Genomic DNA, 20,532 nt, shown 5'->3' with positions numbered 1-20,532 from the left:
GGAAGCAAAGTTACAGACGGTCTGGGACGCAAGCAAGGCTGTAATGAGAGGACTCTTTATACAACAAAACTCATTTAAATGGAAATTGAGAGAGAAAAAGAAAAAAGAAATATTAGAGGAAATTATGAAAAAGGAGAAACAGCTGCCAAACAAGGCAAATAAAGAGGCAGTAAAACAGGTGATCAAAACATTACAAACACAATATTCAATGATTATAAATGAGGAAATTAGCGGGAAAATAAAAAGAGAAAAACAAAAATACTTTGAGCACGCAAATAAACCAGGGAAGCTGTTAGCCTGGCAGTTGAAAAAAAGTGAACAAAGGAACTCCATAAATAAAATTAACATAAATGGCAGAATTACAGACAAGCTGAAGGAAATAAGAGAAGGATTTGTTAAATATTTTTCTGAGCTGTATAGACAAGGGAAAGAAAAAACATTTAAGATAGAAGAGTACATCAGAAGTAGCAATATGCCATATTTAAAAGAAGAACAAAGGAACATTCTTAACTCCCAGATAACAATGAAAGAATTACTTGAGGCATTAAAAAGCTCTAAAAATGACAAGTCTCCAGGTCCGGATGGCTTTACAGCAAAATATTACAAGAAATTAAATGAACAATTAGCGAACCCATTGAAAGATGTTATGAATGAAATATTGAACACAGGAGAAATCCCAGAAACATGGAAACAGGCCTATATAACAGTAATTGCAAAACAAGATGCAGATTTGCTGCAGATTAAAAACTATAGGCCTATCTCCTTGTTAAATAATGATTACAAATTGTTTGCAAATATCCTAGCTAGTAGATTTTAAAAAATACTAAATGAATATATAAACTCCTCAACCCAACTAGCTGCAATCGCTACAGCCCTTAGAGGTGAATCCCGCAGGTGAGTCTCTGCCATCAGTTATCTCCTTTGGGATGAGGGAGGAAAGTCGGTCACCTGAGGACCTCAGTGGCTAAGGACTTTATGGAGACTCAGCAAAGCCGATTACATTAATTACTCTATTACTTGCCTGTCTCTTGCTTTTAGCATTGCAGGCCCATCACACTTTCACAGCCCAGCAGCTCCTTTGTATCTGCCTTTGGTGTGGTGTGCATGCAGCTGTAGATGCCCAGCCCTCTTGGCACGGACGGTCTTGCTGTGGCATTCTGTACAATGTGCACAATCTGTGCAACTACAAACTCATTGTGGGCAGGGTCTTGAGGCCAATTACTGTACTGCACTTTAACCTTCTCTGGGTAATCAAGCTGGTTAAAGGGAGCTAACAGTAGTATTCTACTGAGCTTTCAGTGCACTCTTTATGTAGAATGTGAACAAATTATATTGACACACCAAGTTAATGTTACCTGGAAAAGAGGAGACAAAGAGGAGATATGATAACAACAACAACAACAACAATTTATTATTTATACCCTGCCCATCTGGCTGAGTTTCCCCAGCCACTCTGGGAGGCTCCCAATCAAGTGTTAAAAACAGTACAGCGTTACATATTAAAAACTTCCCTGAACAGGGCTGCCTTAAGATGTCTTCTGAATGTCAGGTAGTTGTTTATCTCTTTGACATCTGGTGGGAGGGTGTTCCACAGGGCGGGTGCCACTACCAAGAAGGCCCTCTGTCTGGTTCCCTGTAGCCTCACTTCTCGCAATGAGGGAACCGCCAGAAGGCCGTCGGTGCTGGATCTCAGTGTCCGGGCTGAACGATGGCCATCTTCAAATATCCTGCCACATGGAAGAGGGAACAAGCTTGTTTTCTCCTGCTTTGGAGGGTATGACTCAAACCAATGGATTCAATTTACAAGAAAGGAGATTTTGACTAAACATCAGGAAGAACTTTCTGACAGTAAGAGCTGTTCAACAGTGGAACGCTCTCCTTTGGGAGGCTGTGGACTCTCCTGCCTTGAAGGTCTTGAAGCAGAGGTTGGAGGGCCACCTGTCAGGGATGCTCTAGCTGAGATTCCTGCATCGCAGGGGCTTGGACCATTGGGGTCCCTTCCAATTCCACAATTCTGCAATCCTATGATTGTAATCTGGTGCATTCTTCCTAGCCTTAAAGGATATTTTTTAAAAAAGAAACAAGTGGTTGAGGTGGGGATTTTTATTGTTGGGGTAACTTTTGGTGGGTTTATTATTATTATATATTAGTTCCTGTGATGTATGCTTTTCTAATTTTTCTTACTTCAATAAAAAATTCAATAAAAATAACATTAAAATCTTTTCACCTATTCCCATAAAAATTAGAAATAAAATTCCTTTCACGTTCCCATGAAATAAAAATACTTTCAGCTATCCCAGTGAAGCAAAAAATAAAAATGAAATCCTTTCATATATCCCCATAAAGTAAAATATATGTCTATAGCTGTTTAACTGTTCTTATTTTTATCTGTAAACTGTCAGGGGGAAAGGTGGGGTATAAACAAACAAATCCCTTTCCTATTAAAAAAGGACAAAAATAAAACAAAAACCCTCTCGCATATTCTCGGGGGCGGGGCGGAATCCTCTCACAACTTCCCATATACGTAATAAAAATAAAAATCTTTTCACGACTTCGCATTGAAAGAGAAACAAAACGTATTCCCAAGCAAATCTCAAACAAAAGCCCTGCGGCATCTCTTCCCCCTCCTGAGCGTCAGTCCTTCTCTCCGCCTCGCGGATCCCGGGCGCCGCCTGCGCTGCTCCGCCCGCCAGAGGAGGAGGAGGAGGAGGAGGCCTCGCCCGGGAAGCCGCCGCCGCGGGAGGAGCGGGAGGACCAAGAAGAAGAAGGAGGAGGCTCCGCCGCCGCCGCCGCCATGGCGCTGGTGACCCTGCAGCGCTCGCCCACCCCCAGCGCCGCCTCCTCCTCGGCCAGCACCAGCGAGGTGAGGGGCTCCTCCTTCGGCCGGCGGCGCCAGACCCGCGGGCCTCACCCGCCGCCGCCGCCGCCGGGGCTCGGCCTCTCCGCAGCGCCCGGCCCCGGCCGCCTGGGCAGGAGCCGCGAGGCCCCGAGCAGCCGCCCCTCCGCGCAGCGTGGCCCGCCTCCCGGCCCGGCCTCCCCGCGCCCGCCCGCCCGCCCGCCTGGCTCCGGCCCCCAGGCCCCCTCCTCCTCCTCCAGGAGACCCGCTGGGAAACCATTCGGGGCAGCCGCCCCTTCTTCCCGCGGCCACGAGGCGCCTCCGCGGGGCCTGGGCGATCGGCTCGTAATGCATTGCAGCCCTTGGAGAAGTCGATGAAGTGGTGGGATGGATCGTGGCGCTTCATAAACGAAGCCGGGTGATGTCATATTTACTGTGACGTTGTGAAATGTTTTTGTTTCTAAACACCCTTAAAACTTGCCTGGAAGGAGAAAACCAAGCCCGAAATGGGGAGAGAACTTTCTAGCCGAGAGAGCTCATTTTCTACTTGTGAGGCTTAGCCCATGCAAGGCGCTACTGTAGTTAACTGGCCAGCCAAGGGATGCCTTGAGCAGCTCAGAACCGAAATTTGGCCCCTGGGAGGCGATGTGGAGTGTGTGGGATAGACGAGAGAAGAGCCTCATCTCACCTGGTTCTCCAAGTCCACCATCCTGAGACCCAAAAAGCACCCACCATATTCTACACACTATTCTATTCACCTGATCTGCCACCTGCCACTATATTGTGTGGGTTGTGGGATATTCTCAGATCCAAGCTTTCAGGTTAGAAAACTCATTTGCCACATCCAGGATCTGGTTGATCTCCCCCCCCCCCCCGCCCCCGTCTCCAGGTGGCTCCTGAATAGTTGAAATGTTCTTCATGCCCAAAAAAGTTTGTATGGTTGCATTCCATGGTTAGCTTTGGTGCTAGTCTACCTTCAACAAGGAAAAGACTTGCCTGCTTGTTGATGAGCTTGATCTGTGGTTTTCATCAGTGCAATCTGTGCATGTTTCCTCAGAAGTAACTCCCACTGTGTTCAATGGGCCTTACTTTCAGGGTGAGTGTGCATAGGAGTCCATGCTTCGTGTGAGCATTTAAAATGTTTCCACCAGTGTACAGAGCTTCAGTTTTAAATGCCCTACATTTGGCAGTTTTGCCGAGAGAAAAACACGAACTCATTGTGATCCCATTTACACAGTAGCATATTGGGAATAATCCTGACTGAAGTTATTGGGATTAAATTTCTGTGCTTGTGAGTGGTGTGTTGGGTTTGTTGCATCTCATTCATGTTTCTTCTCTGCTATCTTTAGGTTGCCTATTGTGGAAGATGCTGGCGGGGGGGGGGGGGAGCACCGCTCGGGAGCACCTCTTGCCTCTCATCTGTCGTTCAAAGTATCCTAGTGATTGGATTTTATTTAGAGCAGCCTAGTGATTAGATTCCAAAAGACAACGTGTATTTTTTTAGACAGCTTGCTTTGATCAGAGGAGGATAAAAACATAACTGGAATGAAATGATATATACCGGTAGCTGCTTTCTAAAGCTCTTAATTGGTTCATCTGTAAAATTTTAAAGTGCATATAACCAAACCTCCATATAGGTGCCTTTTTGAAATATTAAATGAATATTTCCTTAATAATACATTCAATAATACAACCCTAATAATACATTCATGTATTATTATGTGGTTTGCAGGCTCTGACCAGCCCCAGTCCTGTTAACGTCAGCAACTAGCAGCCTCCTGTGCCTTAAGACCATTCCTTGGAACCAGCTAGGGTTAGGAAACCTATGAAATCAAAACACAGGCTGCCACTTAGGAAAGGCCATCTATATTTGTTTCCTTTTCAGTCCCTATTCCAGTAAGACACCATCATAGTAGTAGTAGTAGTAGTAGTATTTATTTATTTATTTATTATACCCCGCCCATCTGGCTGGATTTCCCCAGTCACTGGGCGGCTCCCAACTGAATATTAAAAACACAACAAAACATCAAACATTAAAAACTTCCCTAAACAGGGCTGCCTTCAGATGTCTTCTAAAAGTTAGATAGTTGTTTATTTTCTTGACATCTGATGGGAGGGTGTTCCACAGGCAGGTGCCACCACCGAGAAGGCCCTTTGCCTGGTTCCCTGTAACCTCACTTCTTGTAACCTGTAACCTCACTTCTTGCAGTGAGGGAACTGCCAGAAGGCCCTTGGAGCTGGACCTCAGTGTCCAGGCAGAACGATGGGGGTGGGTGGAGACGCTCCTTCAGGTATACTGGGCCGAGGCCGTTTAGGGCTTTAAAGGTCAGCACCAACACTTTGAATTGTGCTCGGAAACATATTGGGAGCCAATGTATATCTTTCAGGACCAGTGTTATATGGTCTTGGCGGCCACTCCTAGTCACCAGTCTAGCTGCCGCATTCTGGATTAGTTGTTGTTTCTGGGTCACCTTCAAAGGTAGTCCCACATAGAGTGTATTGCAGTAGTCAAAGTGAGAGATTACTAGAGCATGCACCACTCTGGTGAGACAGTCCGTGGGCAGGTAGGGTCTCAGCCTCCGTACCAGGTGGAGTTGGTAGACAGCTGCCCTGGACACAGAATTGACCTGCGCCTCCATGGTCAGCTGTGAGTCCAGAATGACTCCCAGGCTGTGCACATGGTCCTTTAGGGGCACAGTTACCCCATTCAGGACCAGGGAGTCCTCCACACCTGTCTGCCCCCTGTCCCCCCAAAACAGCACAGTGGTACCTCGGGTTAAGAACTTAATTCATTCTGGAGGTCCCTTAACCTGAAACTGTTCTTAACCTGAGGTACCACTTTAGCTAATGGGGCCTCCCGCTGTTGCCGCGCAATTTCTGTTCTCATCCTGAAGCAAAGTTCTTAACCCAAGACGCTATTTCTGGCTTAGCCGAGTCTGTAACCTGAAGCGTCTGTAGTCTGAAGCGTATGTAACCCAAAGTACCACTGTACTTCTGTCTTGTTAAGATTCAACCTCAGTCTGTTAGCCTCTCTCTCTTTTTCCTGTTATCTTCATTAGGTTAATCTGGTGATTAAAGCTTTTTTGGGGGGAAACCAATACATTTTTATTGGGGGTTTTTTACAAATACAATAACCATTAACTTTACACCATTAGCTTTCAGCCCTAAAAGAGAGGCAACGATCTAGTCCTTGTCCCCTGAAACCTGTAAGATATTATTTCCCTTTTAATATTATTAAATGAAGCGACAAAGCCAGTGTGATGTTGTGCTGAGGTTGTGAACTCGGCACTTCAGTCTGAAGTTTGCTTGGGTGTCCTGGCTTCTCTGTCTCCCTAACCTTCCTCTCAGGGTTGTTGGGGGGAAATGGGGAAGGGGAAATGGGAAAATATGCCCCTCTTAAGCTCCTTGGAGAAAGCATGTGATGATAAGGCAATAAATGTATGCATGCTATTATTTTATTGAAGCTATTTTTAAAACTTGCACAAAAACCTTTTGAATCATATTATTTTGAGCCTTTAATGCTTAATGCTTCTTGCTCTTTCCCCTTCAGTTGGAGGTTGGCAGTGATGACGACCGCAAACTGAACCTGAGGTAAGCAGGAGCTATTTAAACCCTTGCTCCAAAAGTTGTTTCTGGCATCCCCTGCCCCCCTCGCTGGTTTATGTGATCCCATATAAGGTCTTGATTCTGTGTGAAGGACTGGGGAGAATGTTCCAATTTCCAGGTGGATGGAAATTGCTGCTGGCTGGGTCCCTCTTACCCACCCCATGTTCATTGGTCTATTACTGCCATTTCTTCCATGTGAACCTTGGATACAAGTGAGGCCCAATATTAAATGTGACACAGGGCATTTAGGAAAAACATACCTTGGTGGTTACTACCTTTCAGCCTCCAAAAAAATAAAAATTTAAATTTTTTTTTAAAAAAAATGCAGGTTAGAAGCCCAATGGGCTGATAGAATTTGTATGGAGTGCTCCCTGTCTCCTACACTAGTTCACTTTCTTTTTATGTTGGCCATGTAGGAAGGGCCTTATCTGCGGCCAGCATGGAAATGCAGCTGTTTGGCAGCAGAGGAGCAGATCTCTCGGTCTACCTGCTGCAAGCCTGCCATGATTCAGTGCTGGGTGTACAGAATGTTAGCTTATCTAGCGCAGAATTTACCTTTAAAGCTCTTCCTGCCTTGGGACGGGCATACTTGAAGGGCCACCTGATTCCATTAGTGTCTTCAGTTGACAGCCTCTGAGGTAAAGTGATTGGCTTCCTGGTACTGGTGCCTCAGGTGTTTAGACCATTCTGCAGAGAGGTTCCCTTTGCTGATCCTTTGAGTGCCAAGCAAAGACCTCTTCATTTCCCCCAGATTTTTGGATATAATTTTAGTCCTGTTGCCTGTCTTTTGCTGCTTTTATGTTTTTGTGGTACAGTTCACATGACACTTTAATCCATAGTTTAAAATAAGTTGTGCTTTAAGCTCCCCTCCTTTCTTCCTTCAGCATGTCAGGGAAGAAACAAACCAAAGACTGGCTTTGTGTGATGTGTAAACCAGCGGTTGTGGTTTGTTTCCACCTGAAAGGAACCATGAGCAGTAAGGCAAGGTTTGTTTGGGGGAAACAAATAATGAGCCCTGATTTGCATTTGATGCAAAGCCAGTATTTGGTTTCTTTCTTCCTGGCATGCTGAAGGAGTGGGAAAGGGGTGAAGCACATGTTCAACATGTTTATTATAAACCATAGCTTTAAAGTGATGTGCAAACCAGGCTTGCGGTTCTTAGCCAGTATTTACATTTTAATTGCTTTCTTCTTTGCATATATGACCCTGGGAATATGATTGAATGGTGTACGTTTGTGTGTATGTACAGTCGTACCTTGGTTTCTGAACACCTTAATTTTTGAATGTTTTGGCTTCTGAACACCGCACACCCGGAAGTGACTGTTCCAGTTTGCGAACTATTTTTGGAAGCTGAATGTCTGATTGGGCTTCCGCAGCTTCCGACTGGCTACAGGAGCTTCCTGAAGCCAATCAGAAGCTGTGCTTTGGTTTCCAAACGTTTTGGAAGTTGAACAGACTTCTGGAACAGATTCTGTTTGACTTCCAAGGTACGACTGTGTCTATCTATATTAATCTATCAATACAGTTTTCAGGGTGTGGAACAGGAAAACAAAGAAATTTCAGTTCCAAAACTTTCCAGTTTCCTAATGACCTTGTAGAATGACCACTTGTAGATGCCGTATTGAATGGCATTTGGTCATAACTGAGACAACAGAGTGAGCCTTCCATCTCCTTCTGAGGCAGTCAGGTGGAAGAATGGCTGCTAATAAATGAGTACACATAGCTTACAAAGTGAGTTCCCTGGGCTCAGGTTCCAGCCACATGAGGTCCCCATTTCAAACTACAGGATCCCAGTTAGGTTGCTGCCTTGAATGACTCCTCCTCTGCTGGGCAGCAATTGCCTCCTGGCTCCACTTCCGAGACAAGACAGCCAACCAGCTGCACCTTTATTCAGGGAAGATGGCTGGCAGTCCTTGTGCTGTACTGCCAAACAGCAACAAATGCTGCTAATTAAGCATAGGAGCAGCCAACCTTCACTGGCAGAATTCAATAATTACTGGTCCCTGTTGGCATTCAGGTGACTCGAAATTTTGCATCCTGGTTTGTTGTTCACCACCATTATTGGAGACGCTGTCAGATAGGTGGAGGACTCTGTGTCTCTTGAACAGAGAGAACTTAAAGGACAATTTGCTTGAAACTTATTAGTTTAGGGTAAAGACAAGTAAGTGACACGATAGAAGTTTATAAAACGATGCATGGCATGGAGGAAGTGGACTGGAAAGTTATTCTCCCTCTCTCATAACATTATAACTCATGGACACCAAATGAAGCTGAGTGTTGGAAGCTGCAGGACACATAAAATCATAGAATCCTAGAGTTGGAAGAGACCACAAGGGCCATCGAGTCCAACCCCCTGCCAAGCAGGAAACACCATCAGAGCACTCCTGACATATGGTTGTCAAGCCTCTGCTTAAAGACCTCCAAAGTAGGAGACTCCACCACACTCCTTGGCAGCAAATTCCACTGTCAAACAGTTCTTACTGCCAGGAAGTTCTTCCTAATGTTTAGGTGGAATCCTCTTTCTTGTATGAAGTGCTTCTTTATGTATCACATAGCTAAACTGTGGCACTCATTCCTACATGAGACAGCGATGGCCACCAACTTGGATGGCTTTAAAGGGGAATTGGGCAGGTTGGTGGAGGAGAGGACTGTCTATGGCTACTAGCCATGATGGCCTTGCACCGAGGGAGAGGGCTCTTGTGCCAGAACCCTGCTTGTGCGCTTCCTGGAAGAGGCACCTGGGTGGCCACTGTGAGAACAGGATGCTGACCTGAATGGAACACTGACCTGAGCCAACAGGCTCTTGTTATGTTCTTAAAGCTTAGAGTTGCTGTGTTGCGCTGTGAGTCCATTGGGGGGCACTCTCAGTCTGCTTCTTCTGAGATAACTCTCAGGCCCTTGTTTTCTCTGTGATATAGTTTTGTCTAGCTTTTACGCCCATCAGAAGGCTGCTGCAGGAAAGATAGGGTCGTTCTAGTTGGCTTGAAAGGCAGGCCCTTTCCGCTGCAGAAGTCAAGAGAGCAATTGGAACAGAGCAACACCTGCAGTTGCAAATATAATCTTTAAGACAGGAAAGCTCTGTCCAGGAGAGAGCAGAATAATTTGGGTTTCAGTCTTAATTTGGTGTGTTTGTATTTAAAGTAAACCATGCTCACAAGATATAACCATGCAGTTTTCAATCTTTGCCAAGATTAAATCAGGTATGGGGGGAACCTAGATGTTGCTGAACTACAACTCCCATCATCCTTGGCCATTGGCCATGCTAGCTGGGGCTGATGGGAGCCAAATAGTCTTTCGTCAAACATGGATGAAATTCATGGTGCATACAATTTTCTTTCTAGAGTCTATTATTTATTTATTTATAACTTTCTTTTTATGATAAGTCTCAAAGCAACTCATACATTAAAGAAGAAATGCTGCTTGTGTAGCAAGAATTGGAACCAATGATAGCAATACTAAAAAGGACTAGTTTGTAGCAAAGATACCCTTTCCTTCTCACAACACAAGGGGATCACCAAACCTCCTAGTTAAAATAGCTGCGAAGACCATGGCAGTATTATCACTCTAGTTCCTGGGAGAATAGGAAAATAGGAATGTCTTCACTTTGTGCTGAAAGATGTCTGTGTTTGTGCCCAGCAAGCTTCCCTGGGGAGAGCATTCCACAAATAAGGGGCTGCCACTAAAAAGGCCCATTCACTTTCTCTTGGAAGAATCAAAGAATTGTAGAGATGGAAGGGACACCAAGGCTCATCTAGTCCACCCCCCTGGAGAGCCTTGAAGTTTGCTGGGTGATCTTGGCCAGTTACTCACTCTTAGCCTAACCTACCTCACATAGCTGCTATGAGGATAAAATGGGGAGAAGTATGTAAGTCACCTTGAGTTCCTTGGAGGAAAAGTGGGGTATAAATGCAATAAGTAAGTAAGGGCATCTGATGGTTTTGAGGTCCCTGACAAAGCAGTGCATGAGGGACTGCTGTCCTGAGCCATGTTAGGGCCTGGAGATGAATTGACAGCTAGCATAGCTGGCCCAGAATTGGTACTGTATGTTTGAATCATCTGGTGTCTGTTGATAATCTGTCTGCAGAATTCTACACTAGCCATGGTTTTTGAACTGTCTCCAAAGTCAGCCCAGCATATAACACATTGCTACAATGCAACCTGGGCTTATGAGAGTACAGATCACTGAAGCCAGAATATCTCCACCCAGATATAGACACCAGCTGTACTTGGTAGAAGGCACCCTTACCGTTGTGCCTGCTGTGGTGACAGTAATGGATCTATAAGTACTCCCAAATGGCTAACTTTAATCCTTCGTGGGGAGTGTGGTCACTTCTATATTTCATATACATCAGGTTTTTCATCACCTTCCACATTACCTATTCACATAGCCAGCATCCCAATACATCTCTTATTGCCAAACTCGCAATTGGTAAGCCAGAGGTGGGAAAAGATCCTGCTGGAAGGCAAGATCCAGAAGTGATCCACCCTCCACAGGTCACTTGGACAGGTGAGTGGTGCTGGCCACCTGTTAATCACTTGACATATTATTATTTCTTAGCATTTCTATATTTAACGCAAAGGAAGATTCTTCCATGAACTTTGCTACGCTGATAAGCCCAAGAAAGGTGAATGCGGTTACCCCAAAATGGCCTGGCAGGATCAGGCCTGAGGACCACTGCACTAAATACACGTTAGAACTGAAACATAAGGAAACTAAGAATGGTGAAGGGCAAAACCACCTTTTTGCTAGTTGCAAATCTTATCTGCATTTTTTAGCCAAAGAACCAGAGAAAAGCATTGGTTGGTTGTTTTGTCCACTGGTAGATGGCATTAGGGATTCAAGGTATGAGGAACAGAATATGACAACAGCTGAACAGTGTCAAGCTAAATACAATATGTTCGCATCTTTCAACAACACACTGTTGGAGGCAGGCTGGTTGAAATTGCACAAATAAAATCCAAGCAAGGTGGAGAGCCTAGAAGTTGTTTTTGCACTAAGTCCACTTGGGGTTGCCCAGCATGGAAAAAGCTTTTAAGCTCCCCACCTTGCTTGCTGGGCAAGGCCCACTCAGCACACCTGTTCTGGGATGCTCTTGCAAGATCTCACAGGGCCATATGAGTTTCCGCAAGATCTTGCGCAAACATCCTAAGCCTTCCAGAGCCAGCGCCTTGCCCTCCAAGCAAGGCAGAGAGCTTAAAAGCTCTTTTCATGCTAGGTCTGCTAGGGTTTCCTGGTGGTCAAGGAGCTTTTAAGCTCTCCGCCTTGCTTGCTGGGTGATGCTCACATGGCACACAGGTTCTGGGACTAAGGGGTTCAGACTGAATCATTGGGTAGCTGCACACTTGTGGCACAGGCTTGCTTGAATAAACAGAATTCTACACACTTAAAATCACTGGAGAAACATTTGTAAGTGTATTATTGCATTGCAAACAAATGGAAAATTAGACTGGGCCATATGCTGTAGCATGAACTGGAGCGTTCCAGGCTACAGGGTGGGGTTGCCTGATCCAGGCCTCATTGCTAATTTACCCTTGCAGAGCAGGAGATTCCACCCCTTCCATTCCGGGTTCCCCTGCCCCCCAGCATTGCACAGAACACAGGCCTTGGGCTGGTTTCCCAGGCCACGCCCACATGGCAGCCAGTTCCCAACCGCTGTCAGGCTAACCAGATTGCCTCCTCCTTGCTCAGAGCACGCTACAGTCAGGATACTGCAGCCTTGACAGGATGTGATTCAGCATCCTGTTTTTAAGTATCTGATAGAGTCAGCAGCTTCTGCCTCCACTTCTCCTTGCTGACTTCAGCTGCAAGACAACAAGGGATCACAGTCCGTGGGGTGGCACAGCATGGCTATTGTCTTCAGGCGTAGCCCCCCCCCCCCGGGCAGGCTGCTAAAGCCTCCATTCACTACTTTAAGCACATTCACTCAAAGCCCTGTAAATGTGACTGACCTATAACTGTGACCCGAGTCATGGACTCCACACTATGCAACCCACATTTTCCATAATGTGTTCAGCTTCCTAGATTCAGCTTTGAAATGGAGGCAGTTGTTTGCCTGGAATGCTAGCACGTATTTGTTTGGTGCTTGTGTGGTAGTCTTGAAGGCTATATTGTGGCTCCTCCTCCTCTTTTTCTCAGCTGTAGCGCTGAGCTGCCTAAATGTGGCTGGCCCTGATGGTGTGGGGGGCAGTGGATGGCATCAGATAGCCTCAGGGATAGGAAACCAGGTAGTGAGAGGCGGGGTTTGCACATACTTTCCCCCAATCTCTGCATGGGAAGATCGCCTAGCCTTTCTCTGGATACACTGTTGTGCCCAGATTACTTGAACTTCCCAGAGACTTTCTCTTATAAGACTCATTAGAGCTAAATCCGTCTTCCTGAATGTTTGATGGAGTAGTGACTTGCCTCCATCTAGTGAAAACATGTCGCTGTCTTGGACCAAGTGAGTTCCAACTGCTCCGACTCACCCCTTTGCCTCAGAGGCCATTGTTGGCCTTTGTTGCCTAGTGGGCAAAGGCCAAAGGGGCAACACCAAGGAGGAGGGCAGGATATGCCACCAGAATAACCCTGTTGCGATAGGGACACATCATGTCATTTCAGTTCCTCTTGAATGAATGTGATTTTTAAAATTGCAAGCGTGTTTTGTAAACCGCTTTGAGAGCCCTTTGAGACTGTAAAGTGCAGCATAAGGCCCTTCTTTGTGTGCCTCCTCCGTAAGAGGTCTGGAGGGTGGCAGTACCAGAATGGGCCCTTTCTGCAGTGGCTCCCCATGTGTGGAATGCTCTGCTCTCCCCAGGGAGGTTCGCCTGACACTTTCATTATACACCTTTAGGTACCAGATGTTCCTCTTTAACCAAGCCTTTGGTTGATTGGCATTCAGTGCCCTTTTAAAATGTGTTGGGGCGTTACTGGGTTGTTCTTGTTTTTATTTTGATTATGTATTTTGTGTTTTCATATTATGATTTTATCCTGTGAACCGCTCTGAGAACTGCAGGTATAGGGTGGTATATAAATTTAATAAATAGAAGCAGTAGTAGTACAAGTAGATAAATAGGTACCGCTCCGGCGGGAAGGTAAACGGCATTTCCATGTGCTGCTCTGGTTCGCCAGAAGCGGCTTAGTCATGCTGGCCACATGACCCGGAAACTGTATGCCAGCTCCCTCGGCCAGTAAAGCGAGATGAGTCCTGCAACCCCAGAGTCGTTTGCAACTGGACCTAATGGCCAGGGGTCCCTTTACCTTTAGTAGTAGTAATAATTATATTCTAAATAAATAATTGGTGATCTCCTCTGCACAGGTAAAATATAGTACTTTTTCGCACAAAACATCATTAACTGATACTGTTTTGTTACTGTAAGATGTTGTAATAGCCACTGGCTTAGATACTGGAAGAGAGGTTTGTCAAAGTAGGGCAGAGAAGTAAGCAGGATGCTTCAATACCATCAAATGAAAAAATTTTCTCTGCTGATGAAAATGAAGAACAAATAGCTGATGCCCAAGATGTAAATTATGGAAGTTATGAATGGACATTAGTGAAACCAAGTACACATTCCACTTCTAATAAAAAGTCAGAGTGTAACACATTATCAAAGAGCGTCAGGTAGGGCTTGGCCTGCATGCCAGAACTGCCACTGCTGGCTTGATTACTGAAGAGGACAAGAGGCTTGTAGTTGGATCACATAAAGTCAAGAGGGCCTAAGAAATAGTTGTGAAAGCCCTGGATTAGGAATTGGATTATCTATGTCAGAAGGATGAGATGGACTGCATCTTCTTGATAGCCATGAATATACAAATAAAGTTACACTAAAAACAGACAGTTCAGATCAGCAGTTCCCCAGCATCATCATAGAACAGTATTATTTCATGTGCAGTGAACGAGGTGGAAGATAACTCTACCACTACTCTAGAGAAAGATTCGGGGGGGGGGGGGAGCCAGTTGAAGTTATTACTCATAATCTTGTAGATTTTGTGAAGAAGGGCACTGATTGCAGGCCATTGGAGGTGATACTACAAATGTTAACACTAGCTGTTGGGTAGAGGTCAAGCTTGGTCATAAGCTGATCTGGTTGGTTTGTGCTGTCCACACCAATGAGTTACCCCTGCGACAGCTTGATTACAGCAGTCAATGGGAAGACCTTGTCTATCAGCAAGTGGACAGTTAACATTCAAAATGCTAGATTCTGCTACAGAACTTGAAATTGATCCTTCATTCACCAAACTCTCAACTGAAGAGCCTATTGCTTCACTGAGTGACAGTGTTATAAAGGATATATCTACTGATCAAGCACTGCAAATGCTAAGCATGATCTTAACATTCATGTTCTGTTGTGCACCCTGTTTTTGGAGTGCTTGTTCTCCTGGGGCGGTTCCACTTGCCCTCAGCAAGGCATAACCAGAAGACATTCCTTGTGGATTGTGCCTACGCTACTTAAGCCTGTCTGCTTGCTTGCATTCAAATGGCCATCCTTGAAAATGGGTCCTTTGTGTTTCTATCTAAGCCTGCTGCATGATGGGAGATGAGAGATTAAGCTCGACTCCCCCCAAGGTGGGCCTGGGACGCTGCACAGTGTGGCTTTTCTCCTTGTGTGGAACCCTCGCCTGTGGTGTGTGTGTCTTGCAGCTGACAGAAATGTGCAGATTGCAATCATGATGAAGCAAATCTGTGTCACCATGGCAGAGTTGACTGGCATTGCTGGCAGTTTGTTCCTGCTGGGAAATCTGCCTTTGTGGGCTCCCTGATTGATTTCCTCCTTCCTTGCCCTGAAAGAGCTTTTGCATCTGGCACCGTGAATGGCCTGCAGTCTCTGAAAACACTGCTTGGAATTCTTGGGTAGTGAACACAGCCTACGCCCTCTTGCTCAAACAATACCCTGCTCAGAAGATAACTTTTGTTGGCAGAGTGCTGCAAGCATTTGGAGCGAAACTTGCCAGCCGCTCTCGCTCGCCGCCTGCCCTTGTATCTGAAAGGCAGCGGAGGCCTCATCATATGTTACCTCCAGAAAGGGCGCTCACCCTCCTGGCCAAAGTGTCAGTGTGCTCCATCCTGTAACTGTCTTTGCTCCTTGTTTCAAACATCCCCAAGGAGGCATCAAGAGGCTGTTGGTTCTTCCCACAGAAATTTGACAGCAGCTGGTCAGGGGTAAACGAGTGGCAAATTGATGGGTGGAATTGTGCTTCCTTTAAGAGAGGCTATGATGAGAATTCTCTGTGGGGCAGCCTGCCTTTGACACGACAAATTCTTAATAAAACTATACTCATTTTGGTATAATCCAGCATTTAATGTTGATCATTTAATTCACACTCTTGAACTGTGTCAGACTACACAAAAAGCAACAAATTTTAGAGCTTGCTAAGCAGCATAAGACTAGGTCAGCTAGATCAGACCAAAGGGGCCTCCCTTGGGCTTGATCTGAAAGCTGCAGTTAGAGCATAATGCTGCAGCATGACTGCTGACAGGAGTGAGACCCCGTCAGCATAGAACATCATTTTTGGAGGGGGAAAAGTGTGCGTCCTATAGGGCGAAAAATACGGTAAGTCCTGTTGCTTCCAAAATTGCAGCTGGTTGTGGTTTCTCTTTGGAAAGTGCAGGCCCAGCAGAGCTGAGGTTGTGATATGGTCTTGAGCCATGGCACAAGCATGAGCTTGACTTTCTCTCTCAGGTAGTTGATTATAGCACCTGTCTGAAACGCCTCTTGGGTTTCTTGACTCAGAAGACTGCTTCTGGCACTGGACTGCATGCTGCAGAAACACCATCAGGAATGCAAATGCCTTCCTTTCTTAATAGAAGTGTTGGGAATCTGCAGAATGGATATGTTGATTCACCATATCTTTGTTGAATGGATGGCATCTCTCTGAATGACAATGCAAAATCAGCAGCAAGCTTGGGATCCCACAGCAGTTTCTTTGGCAAGCTTAAAGGTGTCACAGCCAAATATGAGCTCTGGTAATTCAATCCTGGTATCTTAATTTCCTCTTGCAATTCCCATTAGATGTGGCCTTCCTTGCTTCCTGCTTCCCAGCTATTTGGGAGCTAGTTCATTGTGTCCTGGACTGGTAACTTCTCTCCAAAGAAAGTGGAAAGGAAGGTGTTTCTAGAAAAATGGACAGACTTTAAGAAAGAGAGCCAGTGACAGCTTCAGGATTTCTGACAATACCAAGGCACAAGTCCAGTTCTTTAGCCCCTCTCTACAAGTTAGGCTGCCTTAATGGGCACAGTCCTGTAAGTTGCCACCATATTTAAGCTCTTTGCCTTGCATGTGTTTAATTTGTGAATTTTCAGCTGGCTGGCTGCCAAGTGTGTAAAGCTGTGATTACACGAGTTAAATGTGTGCAAGTTGTGAGTTGAAGGGCTCTTGCCAAGATGGTGGATAAAAATGGTTTTCTGTTGCTCCAGAAGGTAAAACAAGAAAAAGGATTTAGGTCAGGCATAGGCAAACTCGGCCCTCCAGATTTTTTTGGGACTACAACTCCCATCATCCCTAGCTAACAGGACCAGTTGTCAGGGGTGATGGGAATTGTAGTCTCAAAACATCTGGAGGGCCAAGTTTGCCTATCCCTGATTTAGGTTAAACTTATTTATTTAATTTCTTAAACACATTAGTCGCCTATTTTTTGCCAATGCACCCCAAAGCAAGTTATAGCAATCTAGTCATCCATCAGTAAAACCACCATAAAACAAAACATAGAACAAATCAAAAGTACATTCTTATTGTTAAAATACCCCACCCACTAAAGGAGCCCACAGATAATTAAAATCCAAAAACTTTGTTTCTGCCTTGCGCCTAAAGATGAGGAGAGCATTTTTCCACAGGCAAGGAGGCACCAGTGAAAAGGCCCACTCTTGTGTGGCCACCCTCTAGAGCCCCTGTGGAGGGGGCCCACAGAGAAGGGCCTCCAGTGATGATCACAGGGTCTGGGTCAGACTATAGGTTCAACATCCTGCTTGACAGTGGAGCAGACTGTGTTGGAAGGTGATGAGCCCTCCTTTGTTAGAGATTTCTAAGCAGCGGCTGAATTGTCACCTCTTTTCCAGGATCCTATAGCAACAGATCTCCTGCAGCATCAGCAGGAGGAGGTTGGACCTTTGAGACCCTATCCAGCTGCACAATTCTAAATTGACTCTCCTTCCTTGGCGGTTTTTAGGCAGGGCTTGAATGACCACCTGTCATGGATGCTTTAGCTGAGATTCCTGCATTGCAGGGGACCGGACTAGATGACCCTCGGGGTCCCTTCCAACTCTGCAATTCTATGATTCTATAAAATTGACCCAACAAGAAATAACAAGGCTGTTGTTTTCCATACAAAAGCCTAATTGTTTGTTTAAAAACAGCCTTATGGTCACCTATTTGCTACTGAAATGGTGCCCAGCAAGGAAGTATGCGAGGTGAAATCTTAACATAATGAGGCTGTTTCACTCTATATGCAGTGCAGAACTGGGGTTGGGGGGGGGGAGAGTTTTACTTACTCATCTGTCAGTGACACTTCTTAATCTACTGAGGTTCAAATGAATTTGGAGTTCTTTTGGAGCCCAGCTGTTGGACTGTACATTTCTTCCGAAAACAAGAGGTGCTGCTGCTGTTTTACAGAGCCTGAAAAGAAGAAAAGCCTGTAGGAGCTTAATGATTTGATGAGCTTCAGCTGGTTTTCTCCCGCCTCCGTTGCCCTTTCTTTTGAAAGGCCCTCTTTCATCAGGATATGTTAGGGCAAGTGCTTTCTGAGCCAGGATATGGTGGGGGGAGTACAGGGCTCCGTAGAAGCCACCCCTTCCTGGGTAGCAGCAACAGACTTGGAGAGTCCTCTCTCCTTCACTCAGCAGTTAGTGGCCGTTTTCTCCTCTTCTCTTTTGTCTTGCCAAAAAAATAATAAAATTGAGTAGCGAGAGGATGCTGGTTATGAACCTTTCAGATTTCGCTGACTTCTGCCTGTCTTTTCGACCAGTGCAATGCTTCTGCTGCTCAAAGAAACCCCGTCCAAAATAGTACGTATGGAGCGTTGCCCCTCCCATTCCCCTCTATGGCTTTGCTTACTTGAAGTTTCTGGGTTCTGTTTAGGTTTCTTCTCCTTAAGTGAAATCTTCTGTGTTGTTGTGTTTATTTCAGATCTGATGTTTTGGTAACTAAAATGCAAAGATGTAAGGTTTCTTTGTATGTGTTGTTTGCAAAATTGCTAGCACTTGCATTTTAAGGGAGCTGTATAGAAGCAAGCCTGATTTAAGTCGGTTTGGGGTTCATCTTTGCTTGTGCTGTCTTGGGGCAACAGCCAGAGAAGATACTTTGCAGGCAACTAGTGTGAGCGGAATGTGGTTTGTGTGTGTGTTTGGGATGGGTGCTCAACACAGATGCTAGTGTGGTCCTTGAAAAGATGTTCATTTCCTCCTAAAAACAGTCATTGCAATACAGATTTGCTGGATTGCCCGATATTGCCATATTTGAGGGCAACTTTGATGATGTTTATGTCTGTGGCAGTGAAAATGCCATGTCATTTGCTTGTGAAGCAGCTGCTGAAATCCGGAAAGCACGCCTATTTTATTTTACATTTTTCGCTATCAACAAGCTTTTTGAAACATCTTGAGCGCCTTTGTCCTGTCCAGTGGTGACCGCATGGCCGCAGAATCAAGGCATCGTCTGTGGACTTCGCTTTCATTAGGCCTAGCTGTAGAATGATCTCATCAATGCTTTATAAAGCTGCTTGGAGTTTGCGGGCAGTTGGCAATTTCTCTCTCCTCCTTATCATAAACAGGAATTGTGTATTGCTGAGCTTAGAATGGCAGGAAATGTTAGGAGAGATTGCCTGTCGGGATTTGTGGCTAATGGGAGAGAGCACTCTTCATCGCTTGGCTTTTCTGACTTCAGACTTTTTTTTATTTAAAAAACTGCCATTGTGCACCAACATATCTCCTTATGTGCTGTCCAGTTATTTTCCACAATTTTTTTTTTCATTGTTGGCCTGTCAATGAGATCATATTGGTGGGAGGTTGCTAGTTTCTGAGGCTGATCTTGAAGAATGAATTATAATTTTTTTTTTGGGGGGGGGAACCTAAGTTCTTCCGGAATAAAAAAGATTGTGTGCTTAATTTTATTTTTATTTTTATTGTGTTGCAAGTGTTGTGTTTGCTGAAAAGCCCTCTTTTCTCATAAATCCCAGCTGTTTCCATTGAGGCTTCATTAGGGAAGTTCCCAGTCAATTAGAAATCTGTTTTTTTAAGTGGGAAGGAGTTGAATGTCCCCTCTATATTTGAAGGACCCCGGTTCAGTTCCTGGCATTTCCAACTTAAAAGATCTCAAAGTTGGGTAAACCCTTGTCAGAATAACACATTAGAACAGGGTTTCCTAAACTTGGGTCTCCAGCTGTTTTTGAACTACAATTCCCATAATCTCTGGTCTTGCTAGCTGGGGATGTCCAAAAACAGTTGGAGGCCCAAGTTTGGGAAATCCTGAATTAGAGGAACCTTCCCCAAAGCAGCTGGAGGTGTTTGAGAAAGGCTGCACTAGAGAGCTGCTACTAAGCACAGCAAGCCAGTCTAGGTTAGGCAGACCTCCCTTTTGTCTTGAGATCTTGAGATAGGACCATTCTTTTCCAGCCTTTTAAAATGCAGAATCTCTCACACATGTGCAGTTTTGGCTAGCCAAATGAATGAGAAATGCACAACAGAACCAGCCTGCCCTTGCCGGCGTCCCAGTTTCTCTCAGTCACAAAATTTGGGTTGTCCAAGCTTTATTTTTGTTCTTCCCTTTCATCCCATAATTTTTTTCAAAACGTGCTATTGGAAGATGGCATGAAAAGGGGGTGGTAGCTTCCTCTCTAAATCCCAAAGAATCATCTGCAGTTGAAGTTTTTAAAGAGCAGCTTGAAACTGCATGCTAAGAAACAGATACAGTGGTACCTCAGGTTAAGTACTTAATTCGTTCTGGAGGTCCGTACTTAATCTGAAACTGTTCTTAACCTGAAGCACCACTTTAGCTAATGGGGCCTCCTGCTGCCTCCGCGCCGCCGGAGCACGATTTCTGTTCTTATCCTGAAGCAAAGTGCTTAACCTGAAGCACTATTTCTGGGTTAGTGTGGTGTGTAACCTGAAGCGTATGTAACCTGAGGT

General features: G+C 45.2%; 1 protein-coding gene across 2 annotated transcripts in view; it reads left to right on the top strand.

Moving 5' to 3' along the window:
• The first annotated feature begins 2,763 nt into the window (after nt 1–2,763).
• Nucleotides 2,764–20,532, top strand: part of SSH1 (slingshot protein phosphatase 1) — a 51,633-nt gene continuing 33,864 nt past the window's right edge. Inside the window, exons 1-2 of one of the 2 annotated variants that reach the window (XM_082196069.1) lie at nt 2,764–2,863; nt 6,387–6,427. In XM_082196069.1, coding sequence (XP_082052195.1) covers nt 2,795–2,863; nt 6,387–6,427 — 110 coding nt within the window. In that variant the 5' untranslated portion in view covers nt 2,764–2,794. Of the gene's footprint in view, nt 2,864–6,386; nt 6,428–17,915; nt 18,418–20,532 lie in introns of those variants that run through there. The other variant, XM_082196070.1, reaches the window with a different exon arrangement.

Source organism: Podarcis vaucheri, assembly GCF_965113315.1.
Source record: "Podarcis vaucheri genome assembly, chromosome: 13".
NCBI lineage: Eukaryota > Metazoa > Chordata > Lepidosauria > Squamata > Lacertidae > Podarcis > Podarcis vaucheri.
Note: the sequence above shows the minus strand (reverse complement) of the source record. Positions and strands in the feature narration are given on the sequence as shown.